This window comes from Argopecten irradians, chromosome 2, assembly GCF_041381155.1.
Source record: "Argopecten irradians isolate NY chromosome 2, Ai_NY, whole genome shotgun sequence".
Lineage (NCBI taxonomy): Eukaryota > Metazoa > Mollusca > Bivalvia > Pectinida > Pectinidae > Argopecten > Argopecten irradians.
Genome location: NC_091135.1, coordinates 50,875,790 through 50,901,207, shown reverse-complemented (window position 1 = coordinate 50,901,207; position 25,418 = coordinate 50,875,790). Strand labels below are relative to the sequence as shown.

General features: G+C 36.5%; 1 protein-coding gene across 1 annotated transcript; it reads right to left on the bottom strand.

Moving 5' to 3' along the window:
- Window positions 1–590: 590 nt before the first annotated feature.
- On the bottom strand, window positions 591–21,996 carry LOC138315837 (protein-glutamine gamma-glutamyltransferase K-like). Its single transcript, XM_069257133.1, has 8 exons — window positions 21,789–21,996; window positions 20,895–21,057; window positions 16,830–16,942; window positions 16,385–16,458; window positions 15,899–16,121; window positions 7,208–7,380; window positions 2,036–2,172; window positions 591–990 (listed from the first exon to the last, which is right to left on the bottom strand). The coding sequence occupies exons 1-8, from the start codon at window positions 21,979–21,981 to the stop codon at window positions 846–848; spliced, it is 1,221 nt and encodes a 406-aa protein (XP_069113234.1). The 5' UTR covers window positions 21,982–21,996; the 3' UTR covers window positions 591–845.
- Between the last annotated feature and the right edge of the window lie 3,422 nt (window positions 21,997–25,418).

Below are 25,418 nucleotides of genomic sequence, written 5' to 3'. Positions count from 1 at the left end.
GCTTCCAATTACGAAATAACACATGTGCACATAACTTACCTGTTTTAAGCCGTTATCGCACTTCAGAGTAAAAAGATTTAATTTCGAATGTTCATATATGATATCAAAGACAACAATGTTTTTTGTAACTTTGATAATATAAGACAAATAATTCATTCCTTAGGTTTCATTTGTCTTTGGCAAAATAAAATAATAATAAATTATAAATCCAGTTTTTACTGGTCAAGCGAAGCTCAAAAAATCTTGATATCATAGGGTCAAGTCTATTGTACGTCAATCTTTGGACAGCAGCAATAAACATTGGACACAATTCTAGATATACATTTATCTTTATATTAAAAAGTACACTGCGCGACACGGTGAAACTGAGAAGCTTAGATAATCCCTTAACCATGCTACAGCACGACGGAATCTAACATTAACATATAAAACGGAAAACCATATCATTTCTGGTAAGCTTTCTAAACGTCATACTTTAATGTTTAAGTATGCCATACCTCGGGTTGATATTCGCCACATGCAGTCATAATGCAATGTACGCTATATATTTATATATTCACAATTTTTCTCGTTCAGTTAGTGTCTTTTCATCTTCAGTTAGTGTCTTTTCATCTTCAATACTTTACATTGCACCATCTAAATTACACATCGCTTTATAATTTAAATGAATACAGTCCTATAACATATTTTGAATACAATATAAAGATTTCCTTACATAATGTGGCACAGTTTATTGTTGATCATATCAAAGCAAAACGGTAAAACTAGTGTCGGAATGGTGCGTGATAAAATAAGTCATGTGATTTTTACAACCACTGGATAACAATGCATCACTTGGAGCATGTCTACTTGTCGTCAACTTCGATATCGACGACATCTGTCATATCCGGCATATTGTTTGAATCTACGCAAACAATGATCTGTCCGTTTCCTTTTCTCAGGGCCTTCAGTTTCAGTGTTCTCTCGAACGACTCGTCTATTCCAATTGTCCTGAAATAACACAAAACGCAACTTATTTTGTATTTGATATCTAACGAGAAGATCTAACGAATGTTTTATAATTGTTAAAGGGATAATTCAGTCAGAGAGTATATCAAAATTTGTGCATATATCGGAAACAAACCAGTTGTAATGAAAGTGAGGTTAGATGGAATGTACTGTGATATGTGGCATTATGACCTATAAGTATGCATGCTCTTATCTAAAAAAATTTCCTAAGTCATCGGTGGTAATGTATTTCATTCGAGTATGTGTACATCGTGCATATTGTACTTGCTGAATAATATTAATATTGATATAAGGTTTGGAATTGAATCTTTTTCAATTAAAATCCTTTACATTGTCGTAGATGTTTTTCAATATTATGTTTATATGGTTCATAAGAAATATAGAACAATACACTGATGCCACATTTTGCTTCGTGGTGTTTTAACAGAATAAACCTCATATTATTGTCTCTTTAAAGATGACCCATCGCCGACAGAGCATAAACAAGGACAAAAGTCAAAAATATGGTTCCATGAAATATTCATCCTTTGAATAATAACTTGTTTTATCGTGTATTTATGTGTCTAATTAATACAAAAGTACACTTGAAATAATTCATTTATGCTTTTTTTGGTGTATGCGCAATCAGTACTGCATTCCATATAGGGCTTAGTGCCATGGATGTTGTGTCGGGACGCAACGGGATGTTCAATTGCGCATATATGTGTCTAATTAACACATAAATACATATAAAATAAACCATTCCATATAGGTCATAGTACCATGCGATGTTTTCGGGATGCAATTAATAATTTTTGATATTTGTATCTTTAAGTAAAACAAGAAGCTCAAAGTTTTTATTGATAGTAATGATTTAAAGTAAGTACTTTGTACCAGACACAAATTACTAATTCGCCTGTTTCTGATTTTGATTTGGAAAAAAACACCGCATTTATCAGGTGTTCATCTTTAAAATAGGAATTTAAATGATCATGTGATGATCGTTACGTTATTTATATCGTGAAGATGCATTTTTATCGATACTAACCCGATTTTGATATCGTCCGGGTCCTCGAAACATTCAGTGTCAAACTTGACAACGATACCACCTATTTGCATTGGCATGACATTTTTCATAGATATTGACAGTTCAACGTCTTCATCAACCTTGCATTTTGTGATGCCCTGTAATATCGGAATAAATGCACATATTTAATTGGCGACACATAAGCAATCACATCTATTAAAAAGGACATAGTCATTCAGATCCCCCGCCAATGGAGATATCAAAGCTGAAGTAAGTTTGATTGTGGAGACTTATGTGTATGAAAAAAACCCAAGGAAAAAGGAAGTTGAGCTAAAGAATGATGAAGTGTAATTCAAGTAGAGCGGGGCTGCAATTGTTGAATCAGGTATACAGCCTTGACATTTATATAAGACTATATACACAAAGATGGGTGGAGTTTTGCAAAGTAATTTTACCATTTACCATGATATTTTCAGCAATGTTTCCATGGTAACGGAAAAAGTGCAAAAAATGAAAACCTAAAAATAGCAAAAGGTACTACTAGACCATAAAAAGAATGTGTCTATGAAGTTTCGTGGAAATATCTCTGCTGGTTTTAGAGTTATGCTACGGAAATGAACCTGGTACAAAAATATGATATTTTCAGCAATGTTTCCATGGTTACAGAAAAAAGTACAAAAGGTGAAAACCTTAAAAGTAGCAAAAGGCACTACTAGACCATAAGACCAATGTATCTATGAAGTTATGTGGAAATATCTCTTCTGGTTTTAGAGTAATGCTCCGGAAACGAACCTGGTACAAAAATATGATATTTTCAGCAATGTTTCCATGGTTACGGAAAAAATACAAAAAGTGAAAACCTAAAAATAGCAAAAGGCACTACTAGACCATAAGAAAAATGAGTCTATGAAGTTTCATGGAAATATCTCTGCTGGTTTTAGAGTTGTGCTCCGGAAACGATTCTTACACAAAAATCTGCCATTTTCAGCAATGTTTCCATGGTTCCAGAAAAAAGTACAAAAAGTGAAAATCTTAAAGTAGCAAAAGGCACTACTAGACCATAAGACTAATGTGCCTATGGAGTTCCGTTCATATATCTCAACTGGTTTTCCAGTTATGCTGCGGAAACGAACCTGGTACAAAAATATGATATTTTCAGCAATGTTTCCATGGTAACGGAAAAAGTGCAAAAAGTGAAAACCTTAAAGTAGCAAAAAGCACTACTAGACCATAAGACCAATGTATCTATGAAGTTTCGTGGAAATATCTCTTCTGGTTTTAGAGTTATGCTCCGGAAACGAGCCTGGTACAAAAATATGATATTTTCAGCAATGTTTCCATGGTTACGGAAAAAATACAAAAAATGAAAACCTAAAAATAGCAAAAGGCACTACTAGACCATAAGACTAATGTGCCTATGGAGTTCCGTGCATATATATCCACCGGTTTTCCAGTTATGCTGCGGAAACAAAGCTGGAACAACAATATGATATTTTCAGCAATGTTTCCATGGTTACGGAAAAAGTGCAAAAAATGAAAACCTAAAAATAGCAAAAGGCACTACTAGACCATAAGAACAATGTGTCTATGAAGTTTCATGGAAATATTTCTGCTGGTTTTAGAGTTGTGCTCCGGAAACGATTCTTACACAAAAATCTGCCATTTTCAGCAATGTTTCCATGGTTACAGAAAAAAAGTACAAAAAGTGAAAACCTTAAAATAGCAAAAGGCACTACTAGACCATAAGACCAATGTGTGTATGAAGTTTCGTGGTTTTAGAGTTATGCTCCGGAAACCATTCGTACGGACGGACGGACGGAACCCATTTGTATATCCCCCGCCAACTTCGTTGGGCGGGGGATAATAATTACTAGCATTTATCTTGATAATTCCATTACAGGATTTTATTATTCATATTACAAATAATGGTATTGGTAACAAACAATTTGGTTGGTCGTTTGGCGATTCAGTTTAATGTCCATATTAATAAACAGCTAATGTCACCAAATGACGGTCTCTCTTATATGCAATGTGTCATGTGGTGAAAGTCAATCTTTTGGGAGATGACAGATGTTTTGTGTTGAATTTAATTTAATCTTATTACATTATGTTTTATTAAAGATGGCTTTGTTATGTTTAATTAATTCTACTCGTCAATTAATTCACAATAGAGAGGTTACGACTCCAAACTTGTACGTGCACGTAGTTTTTGGAGACTGCAATATATGCATGTTGTGTCTTCTTGTATTGTGGATCTGTTGCCCTTTTCATAGTGGTATATCACTGAAGCATGCCGCCGGAAACACCAAGCAACACACCCCACCTGGTCACATTACACTGTCTACTGGCGAACCAGTCGTCCTACTCCCTGTATGCTGAGCGCTAAGCAGGAGGAGAAACTACCACTTTTATAGACTTTGGTATGTCTCGGCCAGGGGACAGATCCCAGAGCTTTCCTCACTCAAGGCTAAAAGTGAGGCAGTGCCAAGGGAGGCATTAGGGAAGATAAAGTCAGTTAACAGGAACAGAAAATATAAGATCCTAAACTTAGACGCATTTAAGGATCATGCAATAGGGGCAGCAGGTACAATTCTAACGCCCTATCTGTAGAGCCTGCCGGGGGCTTGAAGTTAAATGGTGCGCATTATATAACAGATAGACGCGAATTGTCTACCTTCATGGGAGGGGTTGTCATGGTATACTTTTAATTGTTCACAAGAAGTTGTTTAAAGGATTTCAGCCTATTTGACCACGGTGACTTTAAATGAAAGTCAATGTCATTCATTTGAATAAACTTGGTAGCAGCCTTTCTGACCCATGTGACCTTGAATGAAGGTCAAGGTCATTCATTTGAACAAACTTGGTAGCCCTTTATCCCAGCATGCTGCAGGCCCAATATGGATATACTGTGTCTTTCGGTTCTTTACAATCTGATTAAAATACATATCCTTATTATCACTACGTTAAATAAAGGATCTGACAATATCCCATAGGGGGTCACGTCCAGATGACCTTTATACCACGTGGTCTTCATATCAGATACATTTTCTTCACTTGTCACATACAGAATAGATATACAATTAGCTTTATTGTGCTCTTCAGGCGAGATGACTACGCAAACCAAAATAAGTCTGACAGCTTTTTCAAATTATTTCGTCCCCAGAAATTCACTGTCAAAATTTTGCAAGTAGCAATTTGATTGGTCACTTCCAAAGGTCACCTGGACATGACCCCTAATGGAATTTTCTCAGATCCTCTTATCAAAAGTAGTGATAACAAGGATCTGTATTTTAATCAGATTGGGTTCTTTCGAAGAAGTTGTTTAAAGATTTTAGCCTATTTGACCCCTGTGACCTAAAATACAGATCAAGGTCATTCATTTTAACAAACTTGATAGCCCTTCATCCAAGCATACTACAGGGTTAATATCAGTATCGTGGGCCTTCTGGTTCTTGATAAGAAGTCGTTTAATTTTTTTAGCCTTTTTGACCCCTGTGACCTTGAATGAAGATCAAGGTCATTCATTTGAACAAACTTGATAGCCCTTCATCCCAGCATGTCAGGGACCTAAAATCAGGTCAGTATGCCTCTTGGTTATTCACAAGAAGTTGTTTAAAGGATTTCAGCCTATTTGAACCATGTGAACTTAAATGAAGATCAAGGTCATTCATTTGAAAAAAAACTTGGTAGCTCTTTATCCCAGCATGCTGCAGGCCCAATATGGGTACCCTAGGCCTTCTGGTTCTTGAGAAGAAGTCGTTTAAATTTTTTAGTCTTTTTGACCCCTTTGACATTAAATGAAGGTCAAGGTCATTCATTTGAACAAACTTTCTACCCCTTCATCCCAGTATGCTACAGGCCAAATATCAGTACCCTGTGCTATTCAATAATCGAGAAGAAGTTGTTGAATGAAAAGTTTTCGCACGGCGGACGGCGCACGACGACTGACGGTGCATGATGACAATAGGTCATCCTGACCCTTTGGGTCAAATGACATTAAAAAACTATATTACGCACGTTTACTGAATATGCCTTTGAATCAGAGTCAGATGTCGGGGATCTAGTAGGACCCAGAAAGAAGCAGAATACGACTAATAATGCTACATCAAATATCTCAGCCCTCAAAGTATATCAATGGAGTGACTGGGTCCCATTGTTGATGAGAGTGATTTTACGAGGAGCTCCTACATCAAATCAACAAGGGGAGAACTAGGACATAACAAATTTGTGTCTCTCAGTCATGAGTGGAAGTACGGCAGAGGAAGTTTCGAAGGCGATTACTAAATGCACTAAAGCGAAGGACTTACTAAGAGTGTTGCTTGGTTTCGGCAGCATGCTTCAGTGATGTGGCGCTATAAAAAGGGCAACAGTGCCACGATACAAGAAGACACAACACCAACAAACCGCAGTCTCCCAATACACTCACCTCGCACAACATACATGCAATACACCGCATACATGGGAGGCCGTCCTTACATGACCATAGCTGTTTATATGACGTTAATTAATAAAAAAAAAAAAAAACAAGTTTCTGCAGAGGAAAAACCAGTAACCTCCCCTCTTTGCGTTTAGCAGGAACAGAAACTACCACGTTTATAGACGCCGGTGTGTCTCGGCCAGGGGACATAACCAAGAGCATCTTTTTACCTCGCATTACGATCATGCAATAGGGGCGGCAGGTACAATTTTAACGCTGTACCTGCAGGACCAACCCCCAATACAACATATATCCTATTGTTGGATATAATGCTGGCCATTATCAGCCTCCTCAGCAGTACCATGGGCAAAGGCGTTTCAAAACAAGGGGAGGATACTCTCATGGACGTCGTTCGCAAGCACACCAAGTGAAGGACTGTCCAAAACTGAAAGAGATCCGACAAAAAAGGAATTCGTTTAAGCCGATTCCTAAATTTAAAAAAAAGTGGAAATCCTAATTGTGTACCGACGTACGACATATGGTAACAAGTATATGTCAATTGAGTGTTTGGCTTAGGTGACCCTAACTCATGGCGGTACTGCACTAATGGGAGGCTGCTCTTCAATATCATGAAGGGCGGTGTCATGTATAAGGCTCAGAAAACAATTCTCCGACCGACAACATTAAGATGCGAAAAGTGTCATTTTTGTCAGCCATTAAATAGGACAAGAACTTAAATGTTATCAGAGGACCGATGTTATCAAGAACATGCGTACCTGTTTCACTTTAATCTCCAGAATTTCCGGGTTACGGAGAGTGATGACTGCATTTTCCATGAAGGTGTTTCCTGATTTAAGACAGGTAGCTACCGCACTGATGCTAACATCACTCGAATCCTTACGTTTATCTTTGTAGTCACTCCACGGAACTACCACATCGAAGCTTCTCTCTGAAAATAGCATTATCATCGTAAATATATTTATGCAATAATAGCCAATTATCGGGAAGATCTTTCTGGAAACTATAAAAATATTTAGCAAGATGCATGTTATTTAATTACTTATTCATGTATGAGAAATGGCTTTTCGGATAGGAATGTTGGTTTAAAACAACTAGGGACATTAAAAGAGTCGCCCCCTGTATGAAACATGTTGTTTATGTGAATGTTCGTCTTTTATCCTTTTAATACTGCTATCTGACTGAAGCATTTCACCAAACAAAACACCCCATCTGGTCAAATAAAAATACGCCCCACTACACCTTTGCTGAGTACCAAGCAGGAAAAGAGTGGTGTTTTATAGGAAAACACAACGCCTAATTTCCATTTCAATGTATAATCATATTTTCTCTGATACGAGTGATAAAGAAGAGTAAATGCTGAAAGCTACGTAAGAAGGGGAGGAAAATGAAGACTTCAAAGCCCGTAAAGGATTCATATTTGCACGATTCATATTTGCACAACTTGATGAAAGAGGGACTATAAGATGGGCCCTAAACGTATTCGCAATCTGAAAAACAGAAAGAGAAAATGCAGTTTCTGTAAACAAAGATGTGCAAATTTCAAAGGAAACATACTGGATATGTCCAATGAGTCTCCAAGGCCTTGGAATTTTTCGTAGCTGATGTGAGAAACAAACACTTCTGCCTACACTGGCAAAAAAACACGTCATCAACGATATGCCAAATCTCATGATAACAAGTGAAACTGTAATTAAAGTTCTTAAAAAACTGAAAACAAATGAATCTCCGGGGTTAGACAAAATGCATCCAGAATTCATGAAGAAAACAACGTCCTCTATAGACACACCACTTTAAAATATTTTTCAATCAAACCCTGAACAATGGCAGTATCCCTACCCAATGGAAACAGGCTCGGGTATGTGCTTTCTACAAAAAAGGAGATTAAAGCGCGGCGGGGAACTATCGACCTGTCAGTCTGACATCAGTCGTATGCAAAGTAATGGAAACAATTATACGTGAACATGTCAACAAATACATGCGTTCAAATAATCTATTCTCACCACAACAATACGGCTTTATATCGGGAAGATCTACTCCATTACAACTCTTCGAAGTTTTGGATAAATGGACGAAGGATATAGATCAAGGTTTTCGAAGTGGATAGTATATATATAGTTTACCAGAAGGCATTTGACACTGTACCACACAGGCGTGTTATCAACAAAATTCGAGCAGACCAATTTTTTAACCAAATAACATTGTGGATAACAAGTTTCTTAAAAGGAAGAAAACAACTGTTTTCTATAATTGAAACGAAATCCAAATGGACAGATGTGTCATCAGGTATTCCACAAGGTTCAGTCCTCGGTTCACTACGTTTTGTAATTTTCGTTAATGACCTCCCAGAAATAGTAAAATGATACCAATATATTAAAAATCATAAAAAAACAGCGACGAAAATACATTACAGGAGGACCTAATAAAAATGGGGACTTTGAGTGATACATGGCTGCTTCGTTTGCATCCTGAAAAATGTAAGCTCATGCACATAGGCAAAAAACGTCGCATAGCCGTAACATCAAGATTCTATGAACTTCTTTGTGACGACCTTGCACGTACGGACATAGAAACCATATAGGTGTATTTATTTACTCCGATCTAACTTTTGATTCTTATATAAGTGAAAAGAATAAGAAGGCCATTCAGATTTTCGGAATATTACGGAGAACTTTTAATTTGATGAATACAAAATTATACATCCCGCTGTACAAAAGTCTGGTGAGATCACAACTAGACTATGCAAGGCTCCATACAAGATCAAGGACATAGACTCGAAGCGGTACAGCGAAGAGCAACTTCAAGCCTTCAAGGATTGAAAAAATTACCATACACAGAAAGACTCAAAATTGTAAACCTCCAAACACTATCGTACCGAAGAATTTTAGGGGATATGATTAAGTTATATAAAATAACAAACGGAATTTATGATGAAGAGACATGCTCAGTTTTAAAATTGTGGATAATGTTGCGACAGGAAATAGTAAAAGAGGGAACACAAGGATATTTCAAGAACATTCGAGAACATTTTTACTATGAAAACAATTAAGCTATGGAACAGTCTTGCCGAGGAAGTTGTATCGACTCCTAACATTTACTGTTTTAAAAATAGACTGAAAAAAGTGGAATCATCAAGATATCATATTTAACTTGAATATTTGTTTGTTTGTTTGATTTATTAACGTCCTTCCCACTCCCTGTATGCTGAACGCTAAGCAGGAGCAGAAACTACCACTTTTATAGACTTTGGTGTGTCTCGGCCAGGGGACAGAACCCAGAGCCTTCCTCACAGGGGCGAACGCTCAACTCAAGGCCAAAAGTGAGGCGGTGCCAAGGGAGGCATTAGGAAAGATAAAGTCAGTTAGGAAGAAGAGAAAAGATAAGATCCTAAATTTAGTCGCCTTTTACGATCATGCAATAGGGGCAGCAGGTACAATTCTAACGCCCTACCTGCAGGGCCATTTAACTTGAATAAGATATAATTGATAACTAATACTTTGAGTCCGGTGAAGAGGAACTATTTGTAGTTGGAAATCTTCTATATATCTATCTATCTATCAAAATTGGTATTGAATATAGACCTAATACACTTTATGAACTAGTTATTACTTTGCAACAACACCTAAGGGGAAAAAACAAAAAAAACGCCTAATAAATTTCCTTGATGGCAAAGTATTTGTAGGGATGAGACAGATTTTAGACGCAAAAATGAAATTACTGGCAAGGCAAGGTCTGTGATTAAACGTAAGAAAAGCGGAAATCATAACAGAAAACCAAGAAAATATTATGTTGGAAATAGGAGTGCTAGGACTGACACTCCGAAAAAACTTTTAGATAATCTAGTGTTTGTCCTTGGGCTCAACTTTGCTTTTGCTCTCAGAGCTGGACAAGAGCACAAATATCTACGCATTGGACAGCAGGGTCAGATTACAGTAAGAGTAGATTCGAATGGGAAAAAGTATTTTGAAAGTATTTTACACTGAGGATATCTCCAAGACCAATGCTGGTGGGATACAACATAAGAAATCAAGTGCTAAAACTACCAGAGCCTATGAGAACACCATCCATCCAGAAAAATGTCCAGTACATATTTATGAAAATTCATAAGTCTTAGGTATTTATGTATTAAATGTATCTCCCTTGCTTAATACGATTAAGATCTTACTATAATTGATGTAATATTTCAGTTTCTAGTACATAAACTGCAATGAACCTGGATTATAATTTCAAGAAAAAACCCCATTTAATTCCTTTCTAACACGACATTGAACATTGTTTTGATTTTAGACTTCGTGACAGTATAGATGCACTTAACTTACGACCAAAGAAAGAGCCGCGAGAAGTATGGTATTGCAATTCAAACAGTTTCGAAATTATGTGAAAAGGCTGGATTCCAGGGACATTATACGAATCACTCCCTACGGACCACTGCAGCTACACGCATGTATAATGCTGGATTGGACGAACACTTAGTTACATATACAACAAGGACATAGTCATTCAGATCCCCCGCCAATGGAGATATCAAAGCTGAAGTAAGTTTGATGGTGGAGACCTATGTGTATGAAAAAAACCAGGAAAAAGGAAGTTGAGCTAAAGAAACATAGAGTATAATTCAAGTAATGTTTTGTTTGTTTGTTTGTTTGATTTATTAAAGTCCTATTAACAGCTATGGTCTTGTAAGGACGGCCTCCCATGTATGCGGTGTGTTGCGTGTATGTTGTGCGAGGTGAGTGGACTGGGAGACTGCGGTATGTTCGTGTTGTGTCTTCTTGTATAGTGGAACTGTTGCCATTTTATAGTGCTATATCACTGAAGCATGCCGCCGAAGACACCAAGCAACACACCCCACCCGGTCACATTATACTGACAACGGGCGAACCAGTCGTCCCACTCCCTGTATGCTGAACGCTAAGCAGGAGCAGAAACTACCACTTTTATAGACTTTGGTGTGTCTCGGCCAGGGGACAGAACCCAGAGCCTTCCTCACAGGGGCGAACGCTCAACTCGAGGCCAAAAGTGAGGCGGTGCCAATGTAGGCATTAGGAAAGATAAAGTCAGTTAGGAAGAAGAGAAAAGATAAGATCCTAAATTTAGTCGCCTTTTACGATCATGCAATAGGGGCAGCAAGTACAATTCTAACGCCCTACCTGCAGTTTTTTTTATAATTCAAGTAAAGCGGGGCTGCAATTGTTGAATCAGGTATACAGCCTTGACATTTATATTAGAATATATACACAAAGATGGGTGGGGTTTTGCAAAGCGACATTTACCATTTACCATGATATTTTCAGCAATGTTTCCATGGTAACGGAAAAAGTGCAAAAAATGAAAACCTAAAAATAAGACCATAAAAAGAATGTGTCTTTGAAGTTTCGTGGAAATATCTCTGCTGGTTTTAGAGTTATGCTCCGGAAATGAACCTGCTACAAAAATATGATATTTTCAGCAATGTTTCTATGGTTACAGAAAAAAACACAAAAAGTGAAAACCTAAAAATAGCAAAAGGCACTACTAGACCATAAGAACAATGAGTCTATGAAGTTTCATGGAAATATCTCTGCTGGTTTTAGAGTTGTGCTCCGGAAACGATTCTTACACAAAAATCTGCCATTTTCAGCAATGTTTCCATGGTTCCAGAAAAAAAGTACAAAAAGTGTAAATCTCAAAGTAGCAAAAGGCACTACTAGACCATAAGACTAATGTGCCTATGGAGTTCCGTGCATATATCTCAACTGGTTTACCAGTTATGCTGCGGAAACGAACCTGGTACAAAAGTATGATATTTTCAGCAATGTTTCCATGGTTACGGAAAAAGTGCAAAAAGTGAAAACCTAAAAATAGCAAAAGGCACTACTAGACCATAAGATCAATGTGTCTATGAAGTTTCATGGAAATATTTCTGCTGGTTTTAGAGTTGTGCTCCGGAAACGATTCTTACACAAAAATCTGCCATTTTCAGCAATGTTTCCATGGTTACAGAAAAAAGTACAAAAAGTGTAAATCTTAAAGTAGCAAAAGGCACTACTAGACCATAAGACTAATGTGCCTATGGAGTTCCGTGCATATATCTCAACTGGTTTTCCAGTTATGCTGCAGAAACGAACCTGGTACAAAAATATGATATTTTCAGCAATGTTTCCATGGTTACGGAAAACGTGCAAAAAGTGAAAACCTTAAAATAGCAAAAGGCACTACTAGACCATAAGACCAATGTGTCTATGAAGTTTCGTGGAAATATTTCTGCTGGTTTTAGAGTTATGCTCCGGAAACGAACCTGGTACAAACATATAATATTTACAGCAATGTTTCCATGGTTACGGCATTACACAAATAGTTATTTATAGTAACTGTTGAAAATAGTGTTAATAATTAGGTGAAGTCCTATAACTCTTGCAAATATTGATGAAATTCACCAGTATCGATCCCATCTAAGATATTGATATAAAGCAACTCACCAAATTTGGTTGAAATTGGACTATATATAACTACTAAAGTTATCGAGCGGAAACCATGTTTTAACGTTTTTAGCCCATTATTGAACTCATCCGAGATCTCATTGATATGAAGCATTTTACAAAATTTGGTTGAAATTGAACAATAACTATTTATCAAGCACAAACCATGGATTTATCTGTTTAAACAATTTTAAAGTCCCGTAACTCTTGCAAATATTGACGGATTTTGACAATTTTCGAACTCTTCCAAGATCATATGATATAAAGTAATATACTAAATTTGGTTGAAATCGGACTATAAATGATTGAATAATAAAAATCGCACGAAAATCGTTTACTGGGCGCCTACGACGTCTTTTTTTAATGATACCTTAATGTCGTCTTTGCGTTGCAGGCGACACAAAAAACGGGAGATCGTGTTAATGCTGTCAGGTCATATAAACGCACATGTGAGAGGCAAATGATAGCAGTGAGTGACATATTACATGGACACCAACTGAAACATCAACAGCAGGGAACTTACTATTACAACCAAGGATATGTGTTAAAAATTGAAATTCTGAAGGGATTCTGTGTATAAGAATATGGATTATACTGAGGTTATGCTATACAAAAATGAGTTGTTCCTTCATCTTAATATGTTAAATTCATTCACTTATTTGCTATTTTGTATGATGAAGTTCCTTTTGATGATTTTTGACGACTTTTTGCAAGTGAAACATCTAAAATAGCACCGAATTTTTGACATCATCGTCGGCTATTACATAAAATTACCTCGAAACTACACATCGTTTGGAAGAGGGACATAACTGACGCAAAGAGATCGAAATATTTTTTTTAACAAGTTTTGATGACATATATGAAATATGCGGAAATATTAGTATTGGCAACAACGAAACATTGGCTGAACAAAACTTTCCTAAAAGTACGTATAACTCTTAAGTAATGCTTAATGTTAAACTCCTTAGCTTTTAGATACGCTAATACTTGTTCTTCACTATAATTGATTAGATAGGCGGACGGCTACTTCATCATAAAGTATAAAAACTGGTGTAGATGTGTTGTTCCGTGTATCTGGCACAATACTCTAATGAGATTGAAATGTAACACGAGTGGCCTAGATTAAAAACATACATATCTCAACATTTAAGGTTGACTTCAACCATATTTTTTCAGAAAATTCTTTGTTTAAGGGGGAACAAATATTGTATAAATGTTGGGCCTGCGGTGCGGACCAAAAGGGGAATATAGCAAAAACTTTAAAATCCTTATAGGTTTAATCTATAGGAATGAAATGATTTTGTTCTAATTTGGTCTAAAGCTTCCGTGAGTGGAGGGGAAACAATTTTGTGAAAACGTGAGTCTGGTATCCCATGGGCCTTAGGCCTTATGGACGGTGCCAAATTTGGGAAATGTAGTATATTCTTTAAAATCCTTCTGTAGAAATGTAAATTCAAATCAAGAGCGTCCAAGTTGTTAGCTTGTTATTAGACTGTTGAGCGATAAAACCGATTTGGGCTCTTGTTACGTTCATATATCATACCAAGTTATATTCGTTAGAAAGAATTTACACGTACAGGCCATGGGCTAGGGTCCGACATGCATCCCCCCTAAATTTTTTTTTGTGGTGGAATCAAACACTCTTCATAGATAAAAAGGTCTAAAGGTCCTTAACAAAACATGCGAATTATATGACCCTGGGGTCTCTCGAGGGAGTTAAGTTTACTATAGTTTATATAGGGAAAACACATTTTTGAGCATTATGTGGCCATTTGTAATAGAAAGTGAGTCAAATATTGTCAGAATTATCAGTATAAGATGGCAATTGAAATGATTAACAAATATTCCATGACCAGGAGCCTTAGGGGCGGGGTCAAATAGGTTAAAACTTCAAAATCTTCTTCTAAAATTCTGGAAATGGTCGAATCAAATACTCCTCATAAATGGAAAGGTCTTAAGATCCTTTACAAAAATTATGAATAATATGAACCTGGGGACAAAAGTATCCCCCTAGGGAGGGGGTCAATTTTACTTAGTTTATATTTGAAAAATACATTTATGAACATTATTTTTTCAATTTTCATAGGAAATGACTCAAACTTGATTAGAATTATTAGCTTTAGATGTAGTATTTTAACATCCATATCAGTCCTCGCTGACCCCCTGGGGGACCAGAGAGGCGGGGCCAAACAGGGTAAAAATGACTTAAAATTCTCAAAAACAGGTTCACAGGTTTGATGGAAGCAAATAATTTTCATAGATTATAAAAGTCAAATTTATAAAATCACTGGCCGACTTCAAGGGCCAGTGTTTTAGTGTTTATATGTTGGTTCATTCTAAACGAACTCGTGTCATCGTTAAGGCCCACGGGCCTCTTGTTTTTTTCAAAGAAGGCAGATAGGCATTGGTATCCGTCGCAACAAACACCAATATTTTAAATACTATCACGTGATCGGTTACCAACTAAAGCTGCACATGTCACATGATCAAACTTTCTCTGGAAACCGTTACTGTCATGGCCTGAAACGTTTTCCAAAATAAAAAAGATTGTTATTTTTTAACCCGAGTCTAGTTAATTTTAAGTATAGCATAGCAGCAGCCGGCACCGTGATTTCTGAGAATAATGCCCGACATGTCACTTCTACTGTTTAAACTAACAAACCCAAAGTGAAGATTGTGACGGTATAAATCACCCAAAAATCGTGACCATTATGACATCACTGTTGATATGATCACGTCAACTGAACACCGCCAAAATTGCTGTTCCATCTTTTGGAGTATATCGTCTTTGATAAACGGTTTTCCTTGTCTAATTTATACTATTTCCTATGTAACCGACGGTCGTCATAGATTTCAGAGCTTTGCAAACAATCATATTATAATGCACTAGCTCTGGCATCTATATAGCCCATACATTCCATAGGAAGATAGTTTAATGCTTAAAACATCAGGATAATAGTAACAATACTAATACATATATATCAGTTTTACCTTCGTCAGGGTTTAGGGCAAACTCTGAGAATTCCTTTTTCATTACACGATTTCGCTTGTGACCTGTGTAGTTGATGCTGCTCAGATTGACAGTGAGTCTTGAGATTCTCAGTTTATTTGTCTTGTCCTCGCATACATTTTTCACATAAACGACAAATGGAATGTCTGCACCAAGATACATTTCGGTCTCTGCCTTCTTTGGACGAATCGTAATGTCAATTTCCTAAAAAAGGGATAAGATATATATATATATATTAATTTAATTGTTCATTCTGGGTGTTTCTGCAGTATTCTTAGACACACTTTAAGAACCACTCACGAAGCATATAAATGCATTTTGTTAATGACAGAAAAGACAAGTACCATAATTCCAAATTGTGATCTCTAATGATACGATAAATTGCGGTATGTTATACATTATAGAGTTGCATATTTCGGCAATCATGTTGATAACATATCATTAAATTAAAATAACTTAATGGATACCTGGGCTTCCTCCTCAATCTCATTACCAGCATATCGCATAGCTCTCGCGACAGCCAATCGTTCGTCTGCAGATTCTAGGTAAAAGAAGTGTAAGTTGCTGGTAAGTTATCAGCTTATGATTCTTTTACAGTATTTTGCATCAAACGATACCGATGACTGGAAAATTAACATCAGTATTGCATGTGGATTTTAAAAAAAGGAACTATTTTAAGCGAACGATTTCTGTTGGTTTTTAAACAATGTTTAATGTGTTTCTCCCTTGTTTTGCCAAAAACGAATATATATATTGCAATTATGTTATCTTCTGACTGACACATATCGATAAACTGCATTCGGAAAAATATTCACAGTTAGCGTTTCTTGTACTGTAATTTCTGCATGCAACTTTAACGAAGTCTTTTTCATCATTACAGGAACAAACATGAAAATAACATAACATACGTACTTTCTTTACTTTTGTAGAGAGGGGTAACGTCGAGTCTTTGTAGCCACTGCTGTATTTTGTCCTGGGTCAGGCCTAGCCCATCTGGCTTTTTTGTACTGATGTTCTTCCCCACACTGAAAGGGTAATACTTAATTATTAGTAACGAATCTAATATGTGTTTCTATATAGTAAATTATCTATTAAAAAAATTGCAGAATGTTATATTATTTTGTAGCAGCCTTTACATTCTATTTTTCCTTTTTAATACTTTTGTTTGAATATTTTTACGTCCTGTTAACAGCCAGGGTCATGTAAGGACGACCTTCCATGTATGCAGTGTGTAGCGTATGTGAAGAGCGATGAGCGTGTTTTGGGAGACTGCGGTATGTTCGTGTTGTGTCTTCTTGAAAAGTGGAACTGTTGCCCTTTTTATAGTGCTATATCACTGATGCATGCCGCCGAAGGCACCAAGCAACACACTCCACCCGGTCACATTATACTGACAACGGGCGAACCAGTCGTCCCACTTCCTGTTTGCTAAGCGCTATGCAGGAGCGGAAACTACCACTTTTATCGACTTTAGTGTGTCTCGACCAGGGAACAGAACCCAGTGCCTTCCGGTTGAACAGGGGCGAACGCTCAACTCAAGGCCAAAAGTGAGGCGGTGCCAAGGGATGCAATAGGAAACATAAAGTCCGTTAGGAAGAAGAGAAAGGATAATATCCTTAATTTAGTCGCTTTTTACGATCATGCAATAGGGCCAGCAGGTACAATTTAAACGCCCTACCTGCAGGGCACTCCTTTTCAATACAGTTGTCACATTGCGTATCCAGTACATATTATGAACATAATATGTTTAGATCAGAAGAGTAGTTCTGATTTGGAAATGCAAATTTACGTTGTAAGGTGCTGCTAGCTTTGTCGTTGTGAATATAAATGTTATTACGCATTTGTCTATCCATGCCTATCAGATGTGTTCTCTGTTCAAACTAACAGTGTATAAAACAATAAACCTTTTTTGCATGTTAGCACCAAGCGTCTGTGTTTCATAAGCACATACAATATACAGACAACAGGTATGGTCCATTTTTCACAGGACGTTGCAGAACTATGTCTTATTTCTTATTAAATTCTATTAAGCATGGAAGAGTAAATTAAAAAAAAATAATCGGGAGGATTTCACAGATGCATAATATGACTAAAACTACTATCGTAACGTAGAAATTTAGCGAACATAATTGAAAGAAATCGATATTTGAAGCGTTTGACCCAATTTCAATTCCTTTTCCTGTTTCTGTTGCGCAAGACATATTTACCATTTTTTGTGTAATCTGGGTTATGCATTACTAAAGTTGATGCAAATACAAGTTTTAAAGATTTTCCCAAAAACCAGGAATTCCAGGCAGAAACTATGTTCTGTAGAAATGAAGTTGCTGAGACATAACAGATATATAGCCTGTAGTACAGCATACATCAAATAGAAGCAAGTGTCTATATACATGTAATTACAAATCTGTAAGTCTTCAATGTATGATAAACCTCATAAAATGTCATTATTGTGAAAACGATGGCTTTAATATATTTTCTGTAGACCAGAATGATAAAACTACTATAATTTATGGTCCGGTGTTTACAGATAATCTCAAACCTAATGGGAGATAAGTCATTTGTCGACAATTCGGAATTGTTTTGTCATCAATGTCAAACTTTAAACATTATCAATGATGTTTCAATTTGCACATCAGGACAAACAAGTACTGTAATTCCAATACCAAACCAAACTTGGACGTAAATGAAGTAGATAAACAAGAGATCCCACAAGGATCTTTGCGCTTGAAGATTGATCTATGTCTGACAATTGAAAAAGGGAACTTTTCTTTTGCTTTCTAAACTTTAAATATCAGATCAGAATCGAAGATGACAATCAACATAACTTTTTATAATGTGAATAAAAATAACATGTTATTTGGAAGTAATATATATGTAATTTTTAATTTTTAATCCATGACTTTTAATTCCAGCATCTTATTGCTGTTTTTTGTAAGAAAAACCCCACTAAGTATGTAATAGCATCCATCTGAAAATCTCGCGAATTATTTCATAATTTTCTCGAACTCGTTTTAAAAGCACATAAATCTACTATGTATATAAGTGTCTTGGGAAAATGCCAATGTTACAATGTTTGATTATCATATGTCATTTACGAAAATGTACGTTCATATTACCATTAATAACACAAATTGTTCCAAAACCATAAAAAGTAATGCATCCCCGTATCATTAAACTTAGGGATGTGACAGCTGGCGTGTTCAAACATGGCGGACGCCATTCCTCTCCAGCTTTTCTCCAAATATAAACACGGTGATTATTTCCAATTTCCACCTTACATTCGTCAGAAAATATCACTCTACTCCAATAATCATCTATAGTTTTGTTTTTGTTTTCATTGCACCACGATACGCGTTTTTTAACATTTTCTTTCCTAATACGAATTTTCTTCTTAATTCTTCTATGAAATCCTTCCGCGTGAAGTTTTCTCTGCAAACTTCGTCTTGACAATCTATCGCATCTATATTCATTAAACGTATTAGTAATATCTTGTAAAGTCCGCTGCCTGTTTCCCCTCTTCTTGTATAGTGGAACTGTTGCCCTTTTTATAGTGCTATATCACTGACGCATGCTGCCGAAGACACCAAGCAACACATCCCACCCGGTCACATCATACTGACAACGGACGAACCAGTCGTCCCACTCCCGTTAAGATGTTTTTGGGACATTTTGTCAAAGTAACACATTTCACGCACCTGATCCATAAACGCAACTGCAAAATTGTTCACAATGTTTACATGATCTTCGTTGATTCAACTCTATAACCCAAAAGTCTGTTTTAACCACTTTTTTCCGTTCTCGTTTTGATTAACAGCAAGATAGAAAGGGGATTAGGCAGTGTTCATTTCAACTGGTCTGTTTTTTGTGTAAAGTTTATAAGATTCAATTAGACACCTGCATAAATCCTCCGGATTTGCAAAAAGTTTTGGATTAAACGATATTTTGTTAGTAGAATTTCCTCCACAGGGTTTCGGCGATCTTTCATTGAATTCTAAATATTCAGCATATCCAGTTTTCATCATATTTCAGTTCAAGATCTCCCCACTTTAATTATATTAAATATGTTAAAGACAGTGACTTCCAATTTTGTGTGCTCAATTGGAGTATGCGCAAAGCGGATTCACTAAAAACAAAGAATGTGAAGTCTTATCTAACGAACTATTTTTGTTTTCAGTTGTGTATTGTTCTAGAATATATGACTTCAATGATTCAAACCTCTTTTGTCTATTTAAACAAGAGAAAATATGTTTTAGAAGTAGAATTAAATACTTTAAAGGTTAAGATTTCACTACATTTTCTGATAGTTCAAAAAGCATTTTTAACAAATAAAGTCTTATGTCTGTTACGTTCCTGTAGTATCGAATTGTTCTTGACAAGGTATTGTTTAAAGGCTTTAAATTATTTGACGCCTGTAGCATTTAATTTGAACGAACTTGGTAGCCAGTCAACCAAGCATGTGACCGCCAAATATCAGGTCTTTAGACCTCTACATTAGTGATAAGAAAATGTTTGAATATGTTGTGGACATTAAAATTAATCAAACTGTAATACAATCTGATTAAAATACAGATCCTTATTATCACTACGTTAAATAAAGAATCTGACAATATCCCATAGGGGGTCACGTCCAGATGACCTTTATACCACGTGGTCTTCATATCAGATACATTTTCTTCACTTGTCACATCAATTGAAAACGATACTTCGTCCCAGAATACATATACAATTAGCTTTGTTGTGCTCTTTAGGCGAGATGACTACGTAAACCAAAATAAGTCTGACAGCTTTTTCAAATTATTTCGTCCTCAGAAATTCACTGTCAAAATTTTGCAAGTAGCAATTTGATTGGTCATTTCCAAAGGTCACCTGGACATGACCCCTAATGGAATTTTCTCAGATCCTCTTATCAAACGTAGTGATAATAAGGATCTGTATTTTAATCAGATTGACTGTAATACAAATAAATCCTACATATACCTGTCTCTCTCTGTCCTCATCCGCTTAAATGTGTGCTGGCCTCTCTGCTCGAAATATATGACATCACAGTTGACCTCTCCGAAGACAAATACGGTATCGTGGGGTAGATATATCAAACCATGTTTGACAGCCTTGACTGGACATGGTCCACACTGATATACACCTACAAGGAGCGGCAAATGTTTATATATTATAACATGTATGGAATATCACAAACATTTGTCTTGCTGGTGTCAAAAAGCAGCAATGTCATACATCTAAACAAAATAGAACGGATAAACTACAATAAAATATTACCATTATTCCTAGGCTAAGGCTAGGAATAATAATTGTGTTCCTAAGCAAAGGTGTACAACCTTGTCTTTATCCAACGTTATTTGAATATTTTGTTTAAATTGTTTTAATATCTAGAACTGCCACTTTGGTGGCAGATAAATCCCCTGCCAGGGTTAAATAGGCCTTTCAGATACTAATAACACCATTAATAGGGGATTTGCAGAACCCTTTATAGTTTACGCAACATCCCTTTATGTAAGGGTTCTATGTATCAAATTTTACCAAAATCTGTCCTATAGTTTAGGAGGAACTTGCCTGACAAAAATATTTCTACCGCTCAGGCTGATTAGGCCTTTGATAACTACATGTGTATTAAAAGGAGACATCAGAGAACTCTATGTAGTTAACAACCCGATTCCATTATACCGCCTAAACTTCGTTGCGGGGGTATCATAATATAATGTAAACTAATACACATGTACCACGCAAACACATGGTCATCCAGACAATCTTTGTTGATTGATAATATTTGCCTCATCAAACACATTATGTACATACTCCTGTAACCTCAGATAATTATAAAATCAAAGCTCAAGTAAAGGTCTGCTCTTAACGCACCGCCACTCAGCTCCTGTGGTGTTGCGTCTATAACTTGCCAACCATCCAATTCTGATGATTGAAGGTCTGGTCGTTTCGTCCATATCTCATTCCAGACATGGAAATTCCTGTTATTAATTAAAAAGTAAATTTTCAGTACGTGACAAATAAAATTGTTATACGTGCATATTATTTCTATAATACACAAATACATAATAATCAATTATCAATACTTGGTATCCGAATCATAGTTAGTGTTCCAGCTAGGTCGGGTTAGCAGGGCGCGGCGCCCTGCCCTTAATTCCCAGCGCACTGCCCCTTTTCCCATCGCCCTGTCCCTTTTTCGATTTCGCCATACTGTCCCGATATCGTCGGCTCAAATTCGGGACTTAGCAAGTCTAGCTAACACAACTTCCTGCTTCCTGTTTGCTCGCGCACATCATTGATGTCTTCAACTTCCGACTCACAATAAACAAATTTACATTTTTTTTTCTCGCAAGGAACTCAACAAATCGGCAAAGAAATGTCACGATCTTTTGGGGATGTTCAGGTATGTAGTTATATGCGATTTTCGTCATGTATTTTGATAAATTTTTGCCTCGATTGCTTCAAAATCGGCGTAGCATTTTCTTTGATGTGCAAAAAGTAAATAAATTCACAAAATAAGAAGCTTTATCGATCAAGAAGCGCGATTTTGAATTGGCAATTATTATTCTATGCCACCGATAACACTTTGGAATTGATATCTTGCGTACTTTATTGTGTAATTATACATTTTTTGGCAGTGCGAGCCGTGAGGCATGGCTTCGTTAAATCCAGGCACAAATCATCAAAATACACGGAGTTATCTCAGTCATCGAGTTCCTCATTTAATCCTATACATTTATTCAAACTGAATTTGATCAAAAAGTATTACTATAAGCTGTATTTTTCGTTCATTGCGTATAAAATATTTATTTCATGACCAGTAGGCCCATCTTAAACGTTAATTCGCGTCAGAGACATGCGATTTCAAATAATTAACATTGAGAATAAAACTTGAATAACGGTCCAATTGTTTAATATTTTTGTTTTCTTTTTAATTTGTAGAGCTTCCTTCTACTCCATAGATGACAAATCTGATGCTGAGGACTAGTACTCCTGATGTCCAGCGCTAGCTTCACTTATGATTTAAGAACACCTCACAACCAGCCTTATTTTATTGTGTGTCACATTTCCTAGGTTATATATACACATAATTTTATCAACGAACTTTTTTGAAGTCAATTACAATTGTTGTCAACTACTTAATTTGGACATGAAACTTTGTTACAGTTTATATATATATATTTTTTAATTTTAATTTATTAACTTCTTGATATCATGGATGAAAGTGTGTTTGTTTTAATTGATAACTTGTAATGTCTGAGAGATGTGTAGGTATGTCTACTGAGTGCATGGTGAGATTACAGGGAGCTGTATATGTGGATACATTGTTTTCAACATTTACTTGTTGTTAAATAAATTTAATTTAATTGAAAGAATTTTGTTTCTTCTCTTTTCATTCTGTAAATCCATTCAAGCTCATGGATAGAACTAAATTTTGAAACAAAATGGTAAACACATGATCACTTAAAGACAAATTGTGGCAATTTATAATACTTATTTGGTAAATGTTACTTGATGCGAGACTGAGTGGACTTTGTAAATGACAACACACATTGCAAAGACAAATATATGGAAGATGTTTCTTGAAGTAAGACTTAAGGAATCAGTAGAGAGTACAAAGACAAATACAGAACTGAAATAATTAAAGCAGATATTGTGGCATCCTGTACATGTTAATCCAAATAAAAAATTAAACAAATCATTATCAAAACAGTCAACATTTTCTTTCTATGTCTCAGACATTTTAGAGAATTTACAAAACGCTCCCAAAGTCTACTTGATGCCATAATATAGGTAATGATATTAGAATCATTGATGATTATGATGCAATAATATACATATTATACAGTTGTTTCTGATATTAGTTGTATGTCGTATATAAAATGCCTAAAAGTTTTATGTCGCGAAAAAAAATGCCCTTTTTTGCCCAGCGCCCTGCCCTTTTCAAATCCTAGCTGGAACACTGATAGACTAATTTAAATTTCCTTTAAAGGTGGTACAACAAATGTTACATTTGCTTGTTTGTTTCATTAAAGTGAACAGTCGGGCAAGGATGGCTAAAGTCGGTAAAAATGGTGTGAATGTATCCTGTATAATTTCTTATGGAATAGAAAAATAAACTTTCTCGTCAAAATCTGTCTGCGTACGTAGAAATTAATTTATAGTATAGGAATCTTAAAAGGTCCTCCCGACTGACTATGTCCGTGGTTACATTTCCACGCAGCCTCGCTTTCAATGCTTTAACTTTTCTTTATTTCAATGGTCAGAACTGGGAAACGTAAGCAGAACTTGACTGTCGTATTAATATGTGAGAATTTTTGGTGTGTCTCGGCCAGGGGACAGAACACAAAGCCTTCCTCACAGGGGCGAAATCTCATCTCAAGGCCGAAAGTGATGCGGTGCCAATTTAGTGTGTATATGAAGTGCGGGTGTGTGTTTTGGGAGACTGCAGTATATTCGTATTGTGTCGTCTTGGATAAGGGAACTCCTGCCCTTTTTATAGTGCTATATCACTGAGGCAAAATGCTGAAGACACTAATCAACAAACATTACACTGACAGCGGGTGAATCACTCATCCCGCTCCCTTTATGCTGAGCGCTAAGCAGGAGTAGAAACTACCACTTTTAAAAAGTATGGTGTCTCGGCCAGGGGACAAGAACCTAGAGCCTTCCTTTTTGTTTGTTTTATTAATTAACGTCCTATTAACAGCTATGGTCATGTAAGGACGGCCTCCCATGTATGCGGTGTGTTGTGTGTATGTTGTGCGAGGTGAGTGTACTGGGAGACTGCGGTATGTTCGTGTTGTGTCTTCTTGTATAGTGGAACTGTTGCCCTTTTTATAGTGCTATATCACTGAAGCATGCCGCCGAAGACACCAAGCAACACACCCCACCCGGTCACATTATACTGACAACGGGCGAACCAGTCGTCCCACTCCCTGTATGCTAAACGCTAAGCAGGAGCAGAAACTACCACTTTTATAGACTTTGGTGTGTCTCGGCCAGGGGACAGAACCCAGAGCCTTCCTCACAGGGGCGAACGCTCAACTCAAGGCCAAAAGTGAGGCGGTGCCAAGGGAGGCATTAGGAAAGATAAAGTCAGTTAGGAAGAAGAGAAAAGATAAGATCCTAAATTTAGTCGCCTTTTACGATCATGCAATAGGGGCAGCAGGTACAATTCTAACGCCCTACCTGCAGGGTCACGTGAGGAAGAAGAATTAAAGGTAGTATTGATATATTGTGAATGTGTGCGGAAAGGGAGATATCTCCAATAAGTGCAGAAATTAGAGTCTAAACATGCACTATAAGAGATGTAACATGGGCACAGAATAAAAACAGACATAATTTCATACAAGGAACGTTTTTAATAATTTTCTACCGGTCATCACCAAAATATACTACAAAATGGCGTCACGAGCATATTCGACTTGTTCGTGAGAGTCATTTTTTTTAAATTGGGCAGAAATTTCAGGGGTTTTGGCGTGTTATATGTGTTTTGAGTAT

Excerpts from the sequence above, each read along its gene's own strand:
- LOC138315837 (XM_069257133.1), bottom strand. The coding sequence starts at position 21,981 with ATGTATTTGTGTATTATAGAAATAATATGCACGTATAACAATTTTATT. Across the intron at positions 21,058-21,788 it reads ACCACAGGAGCTGAGTGGCG|GTGTATATCAGTGTGGACCA; the intron begins GTGCGTTAAGAG and ends CGCTCCTTGTAG. Across the intron at positions 16,943-20,894 it reads ATGAGGACAGAGAGAGACAG|TGTGGGGAAGAACATCAGTA; the intron begins GTATATGTAGGA and ends TTACCCTTTCAG.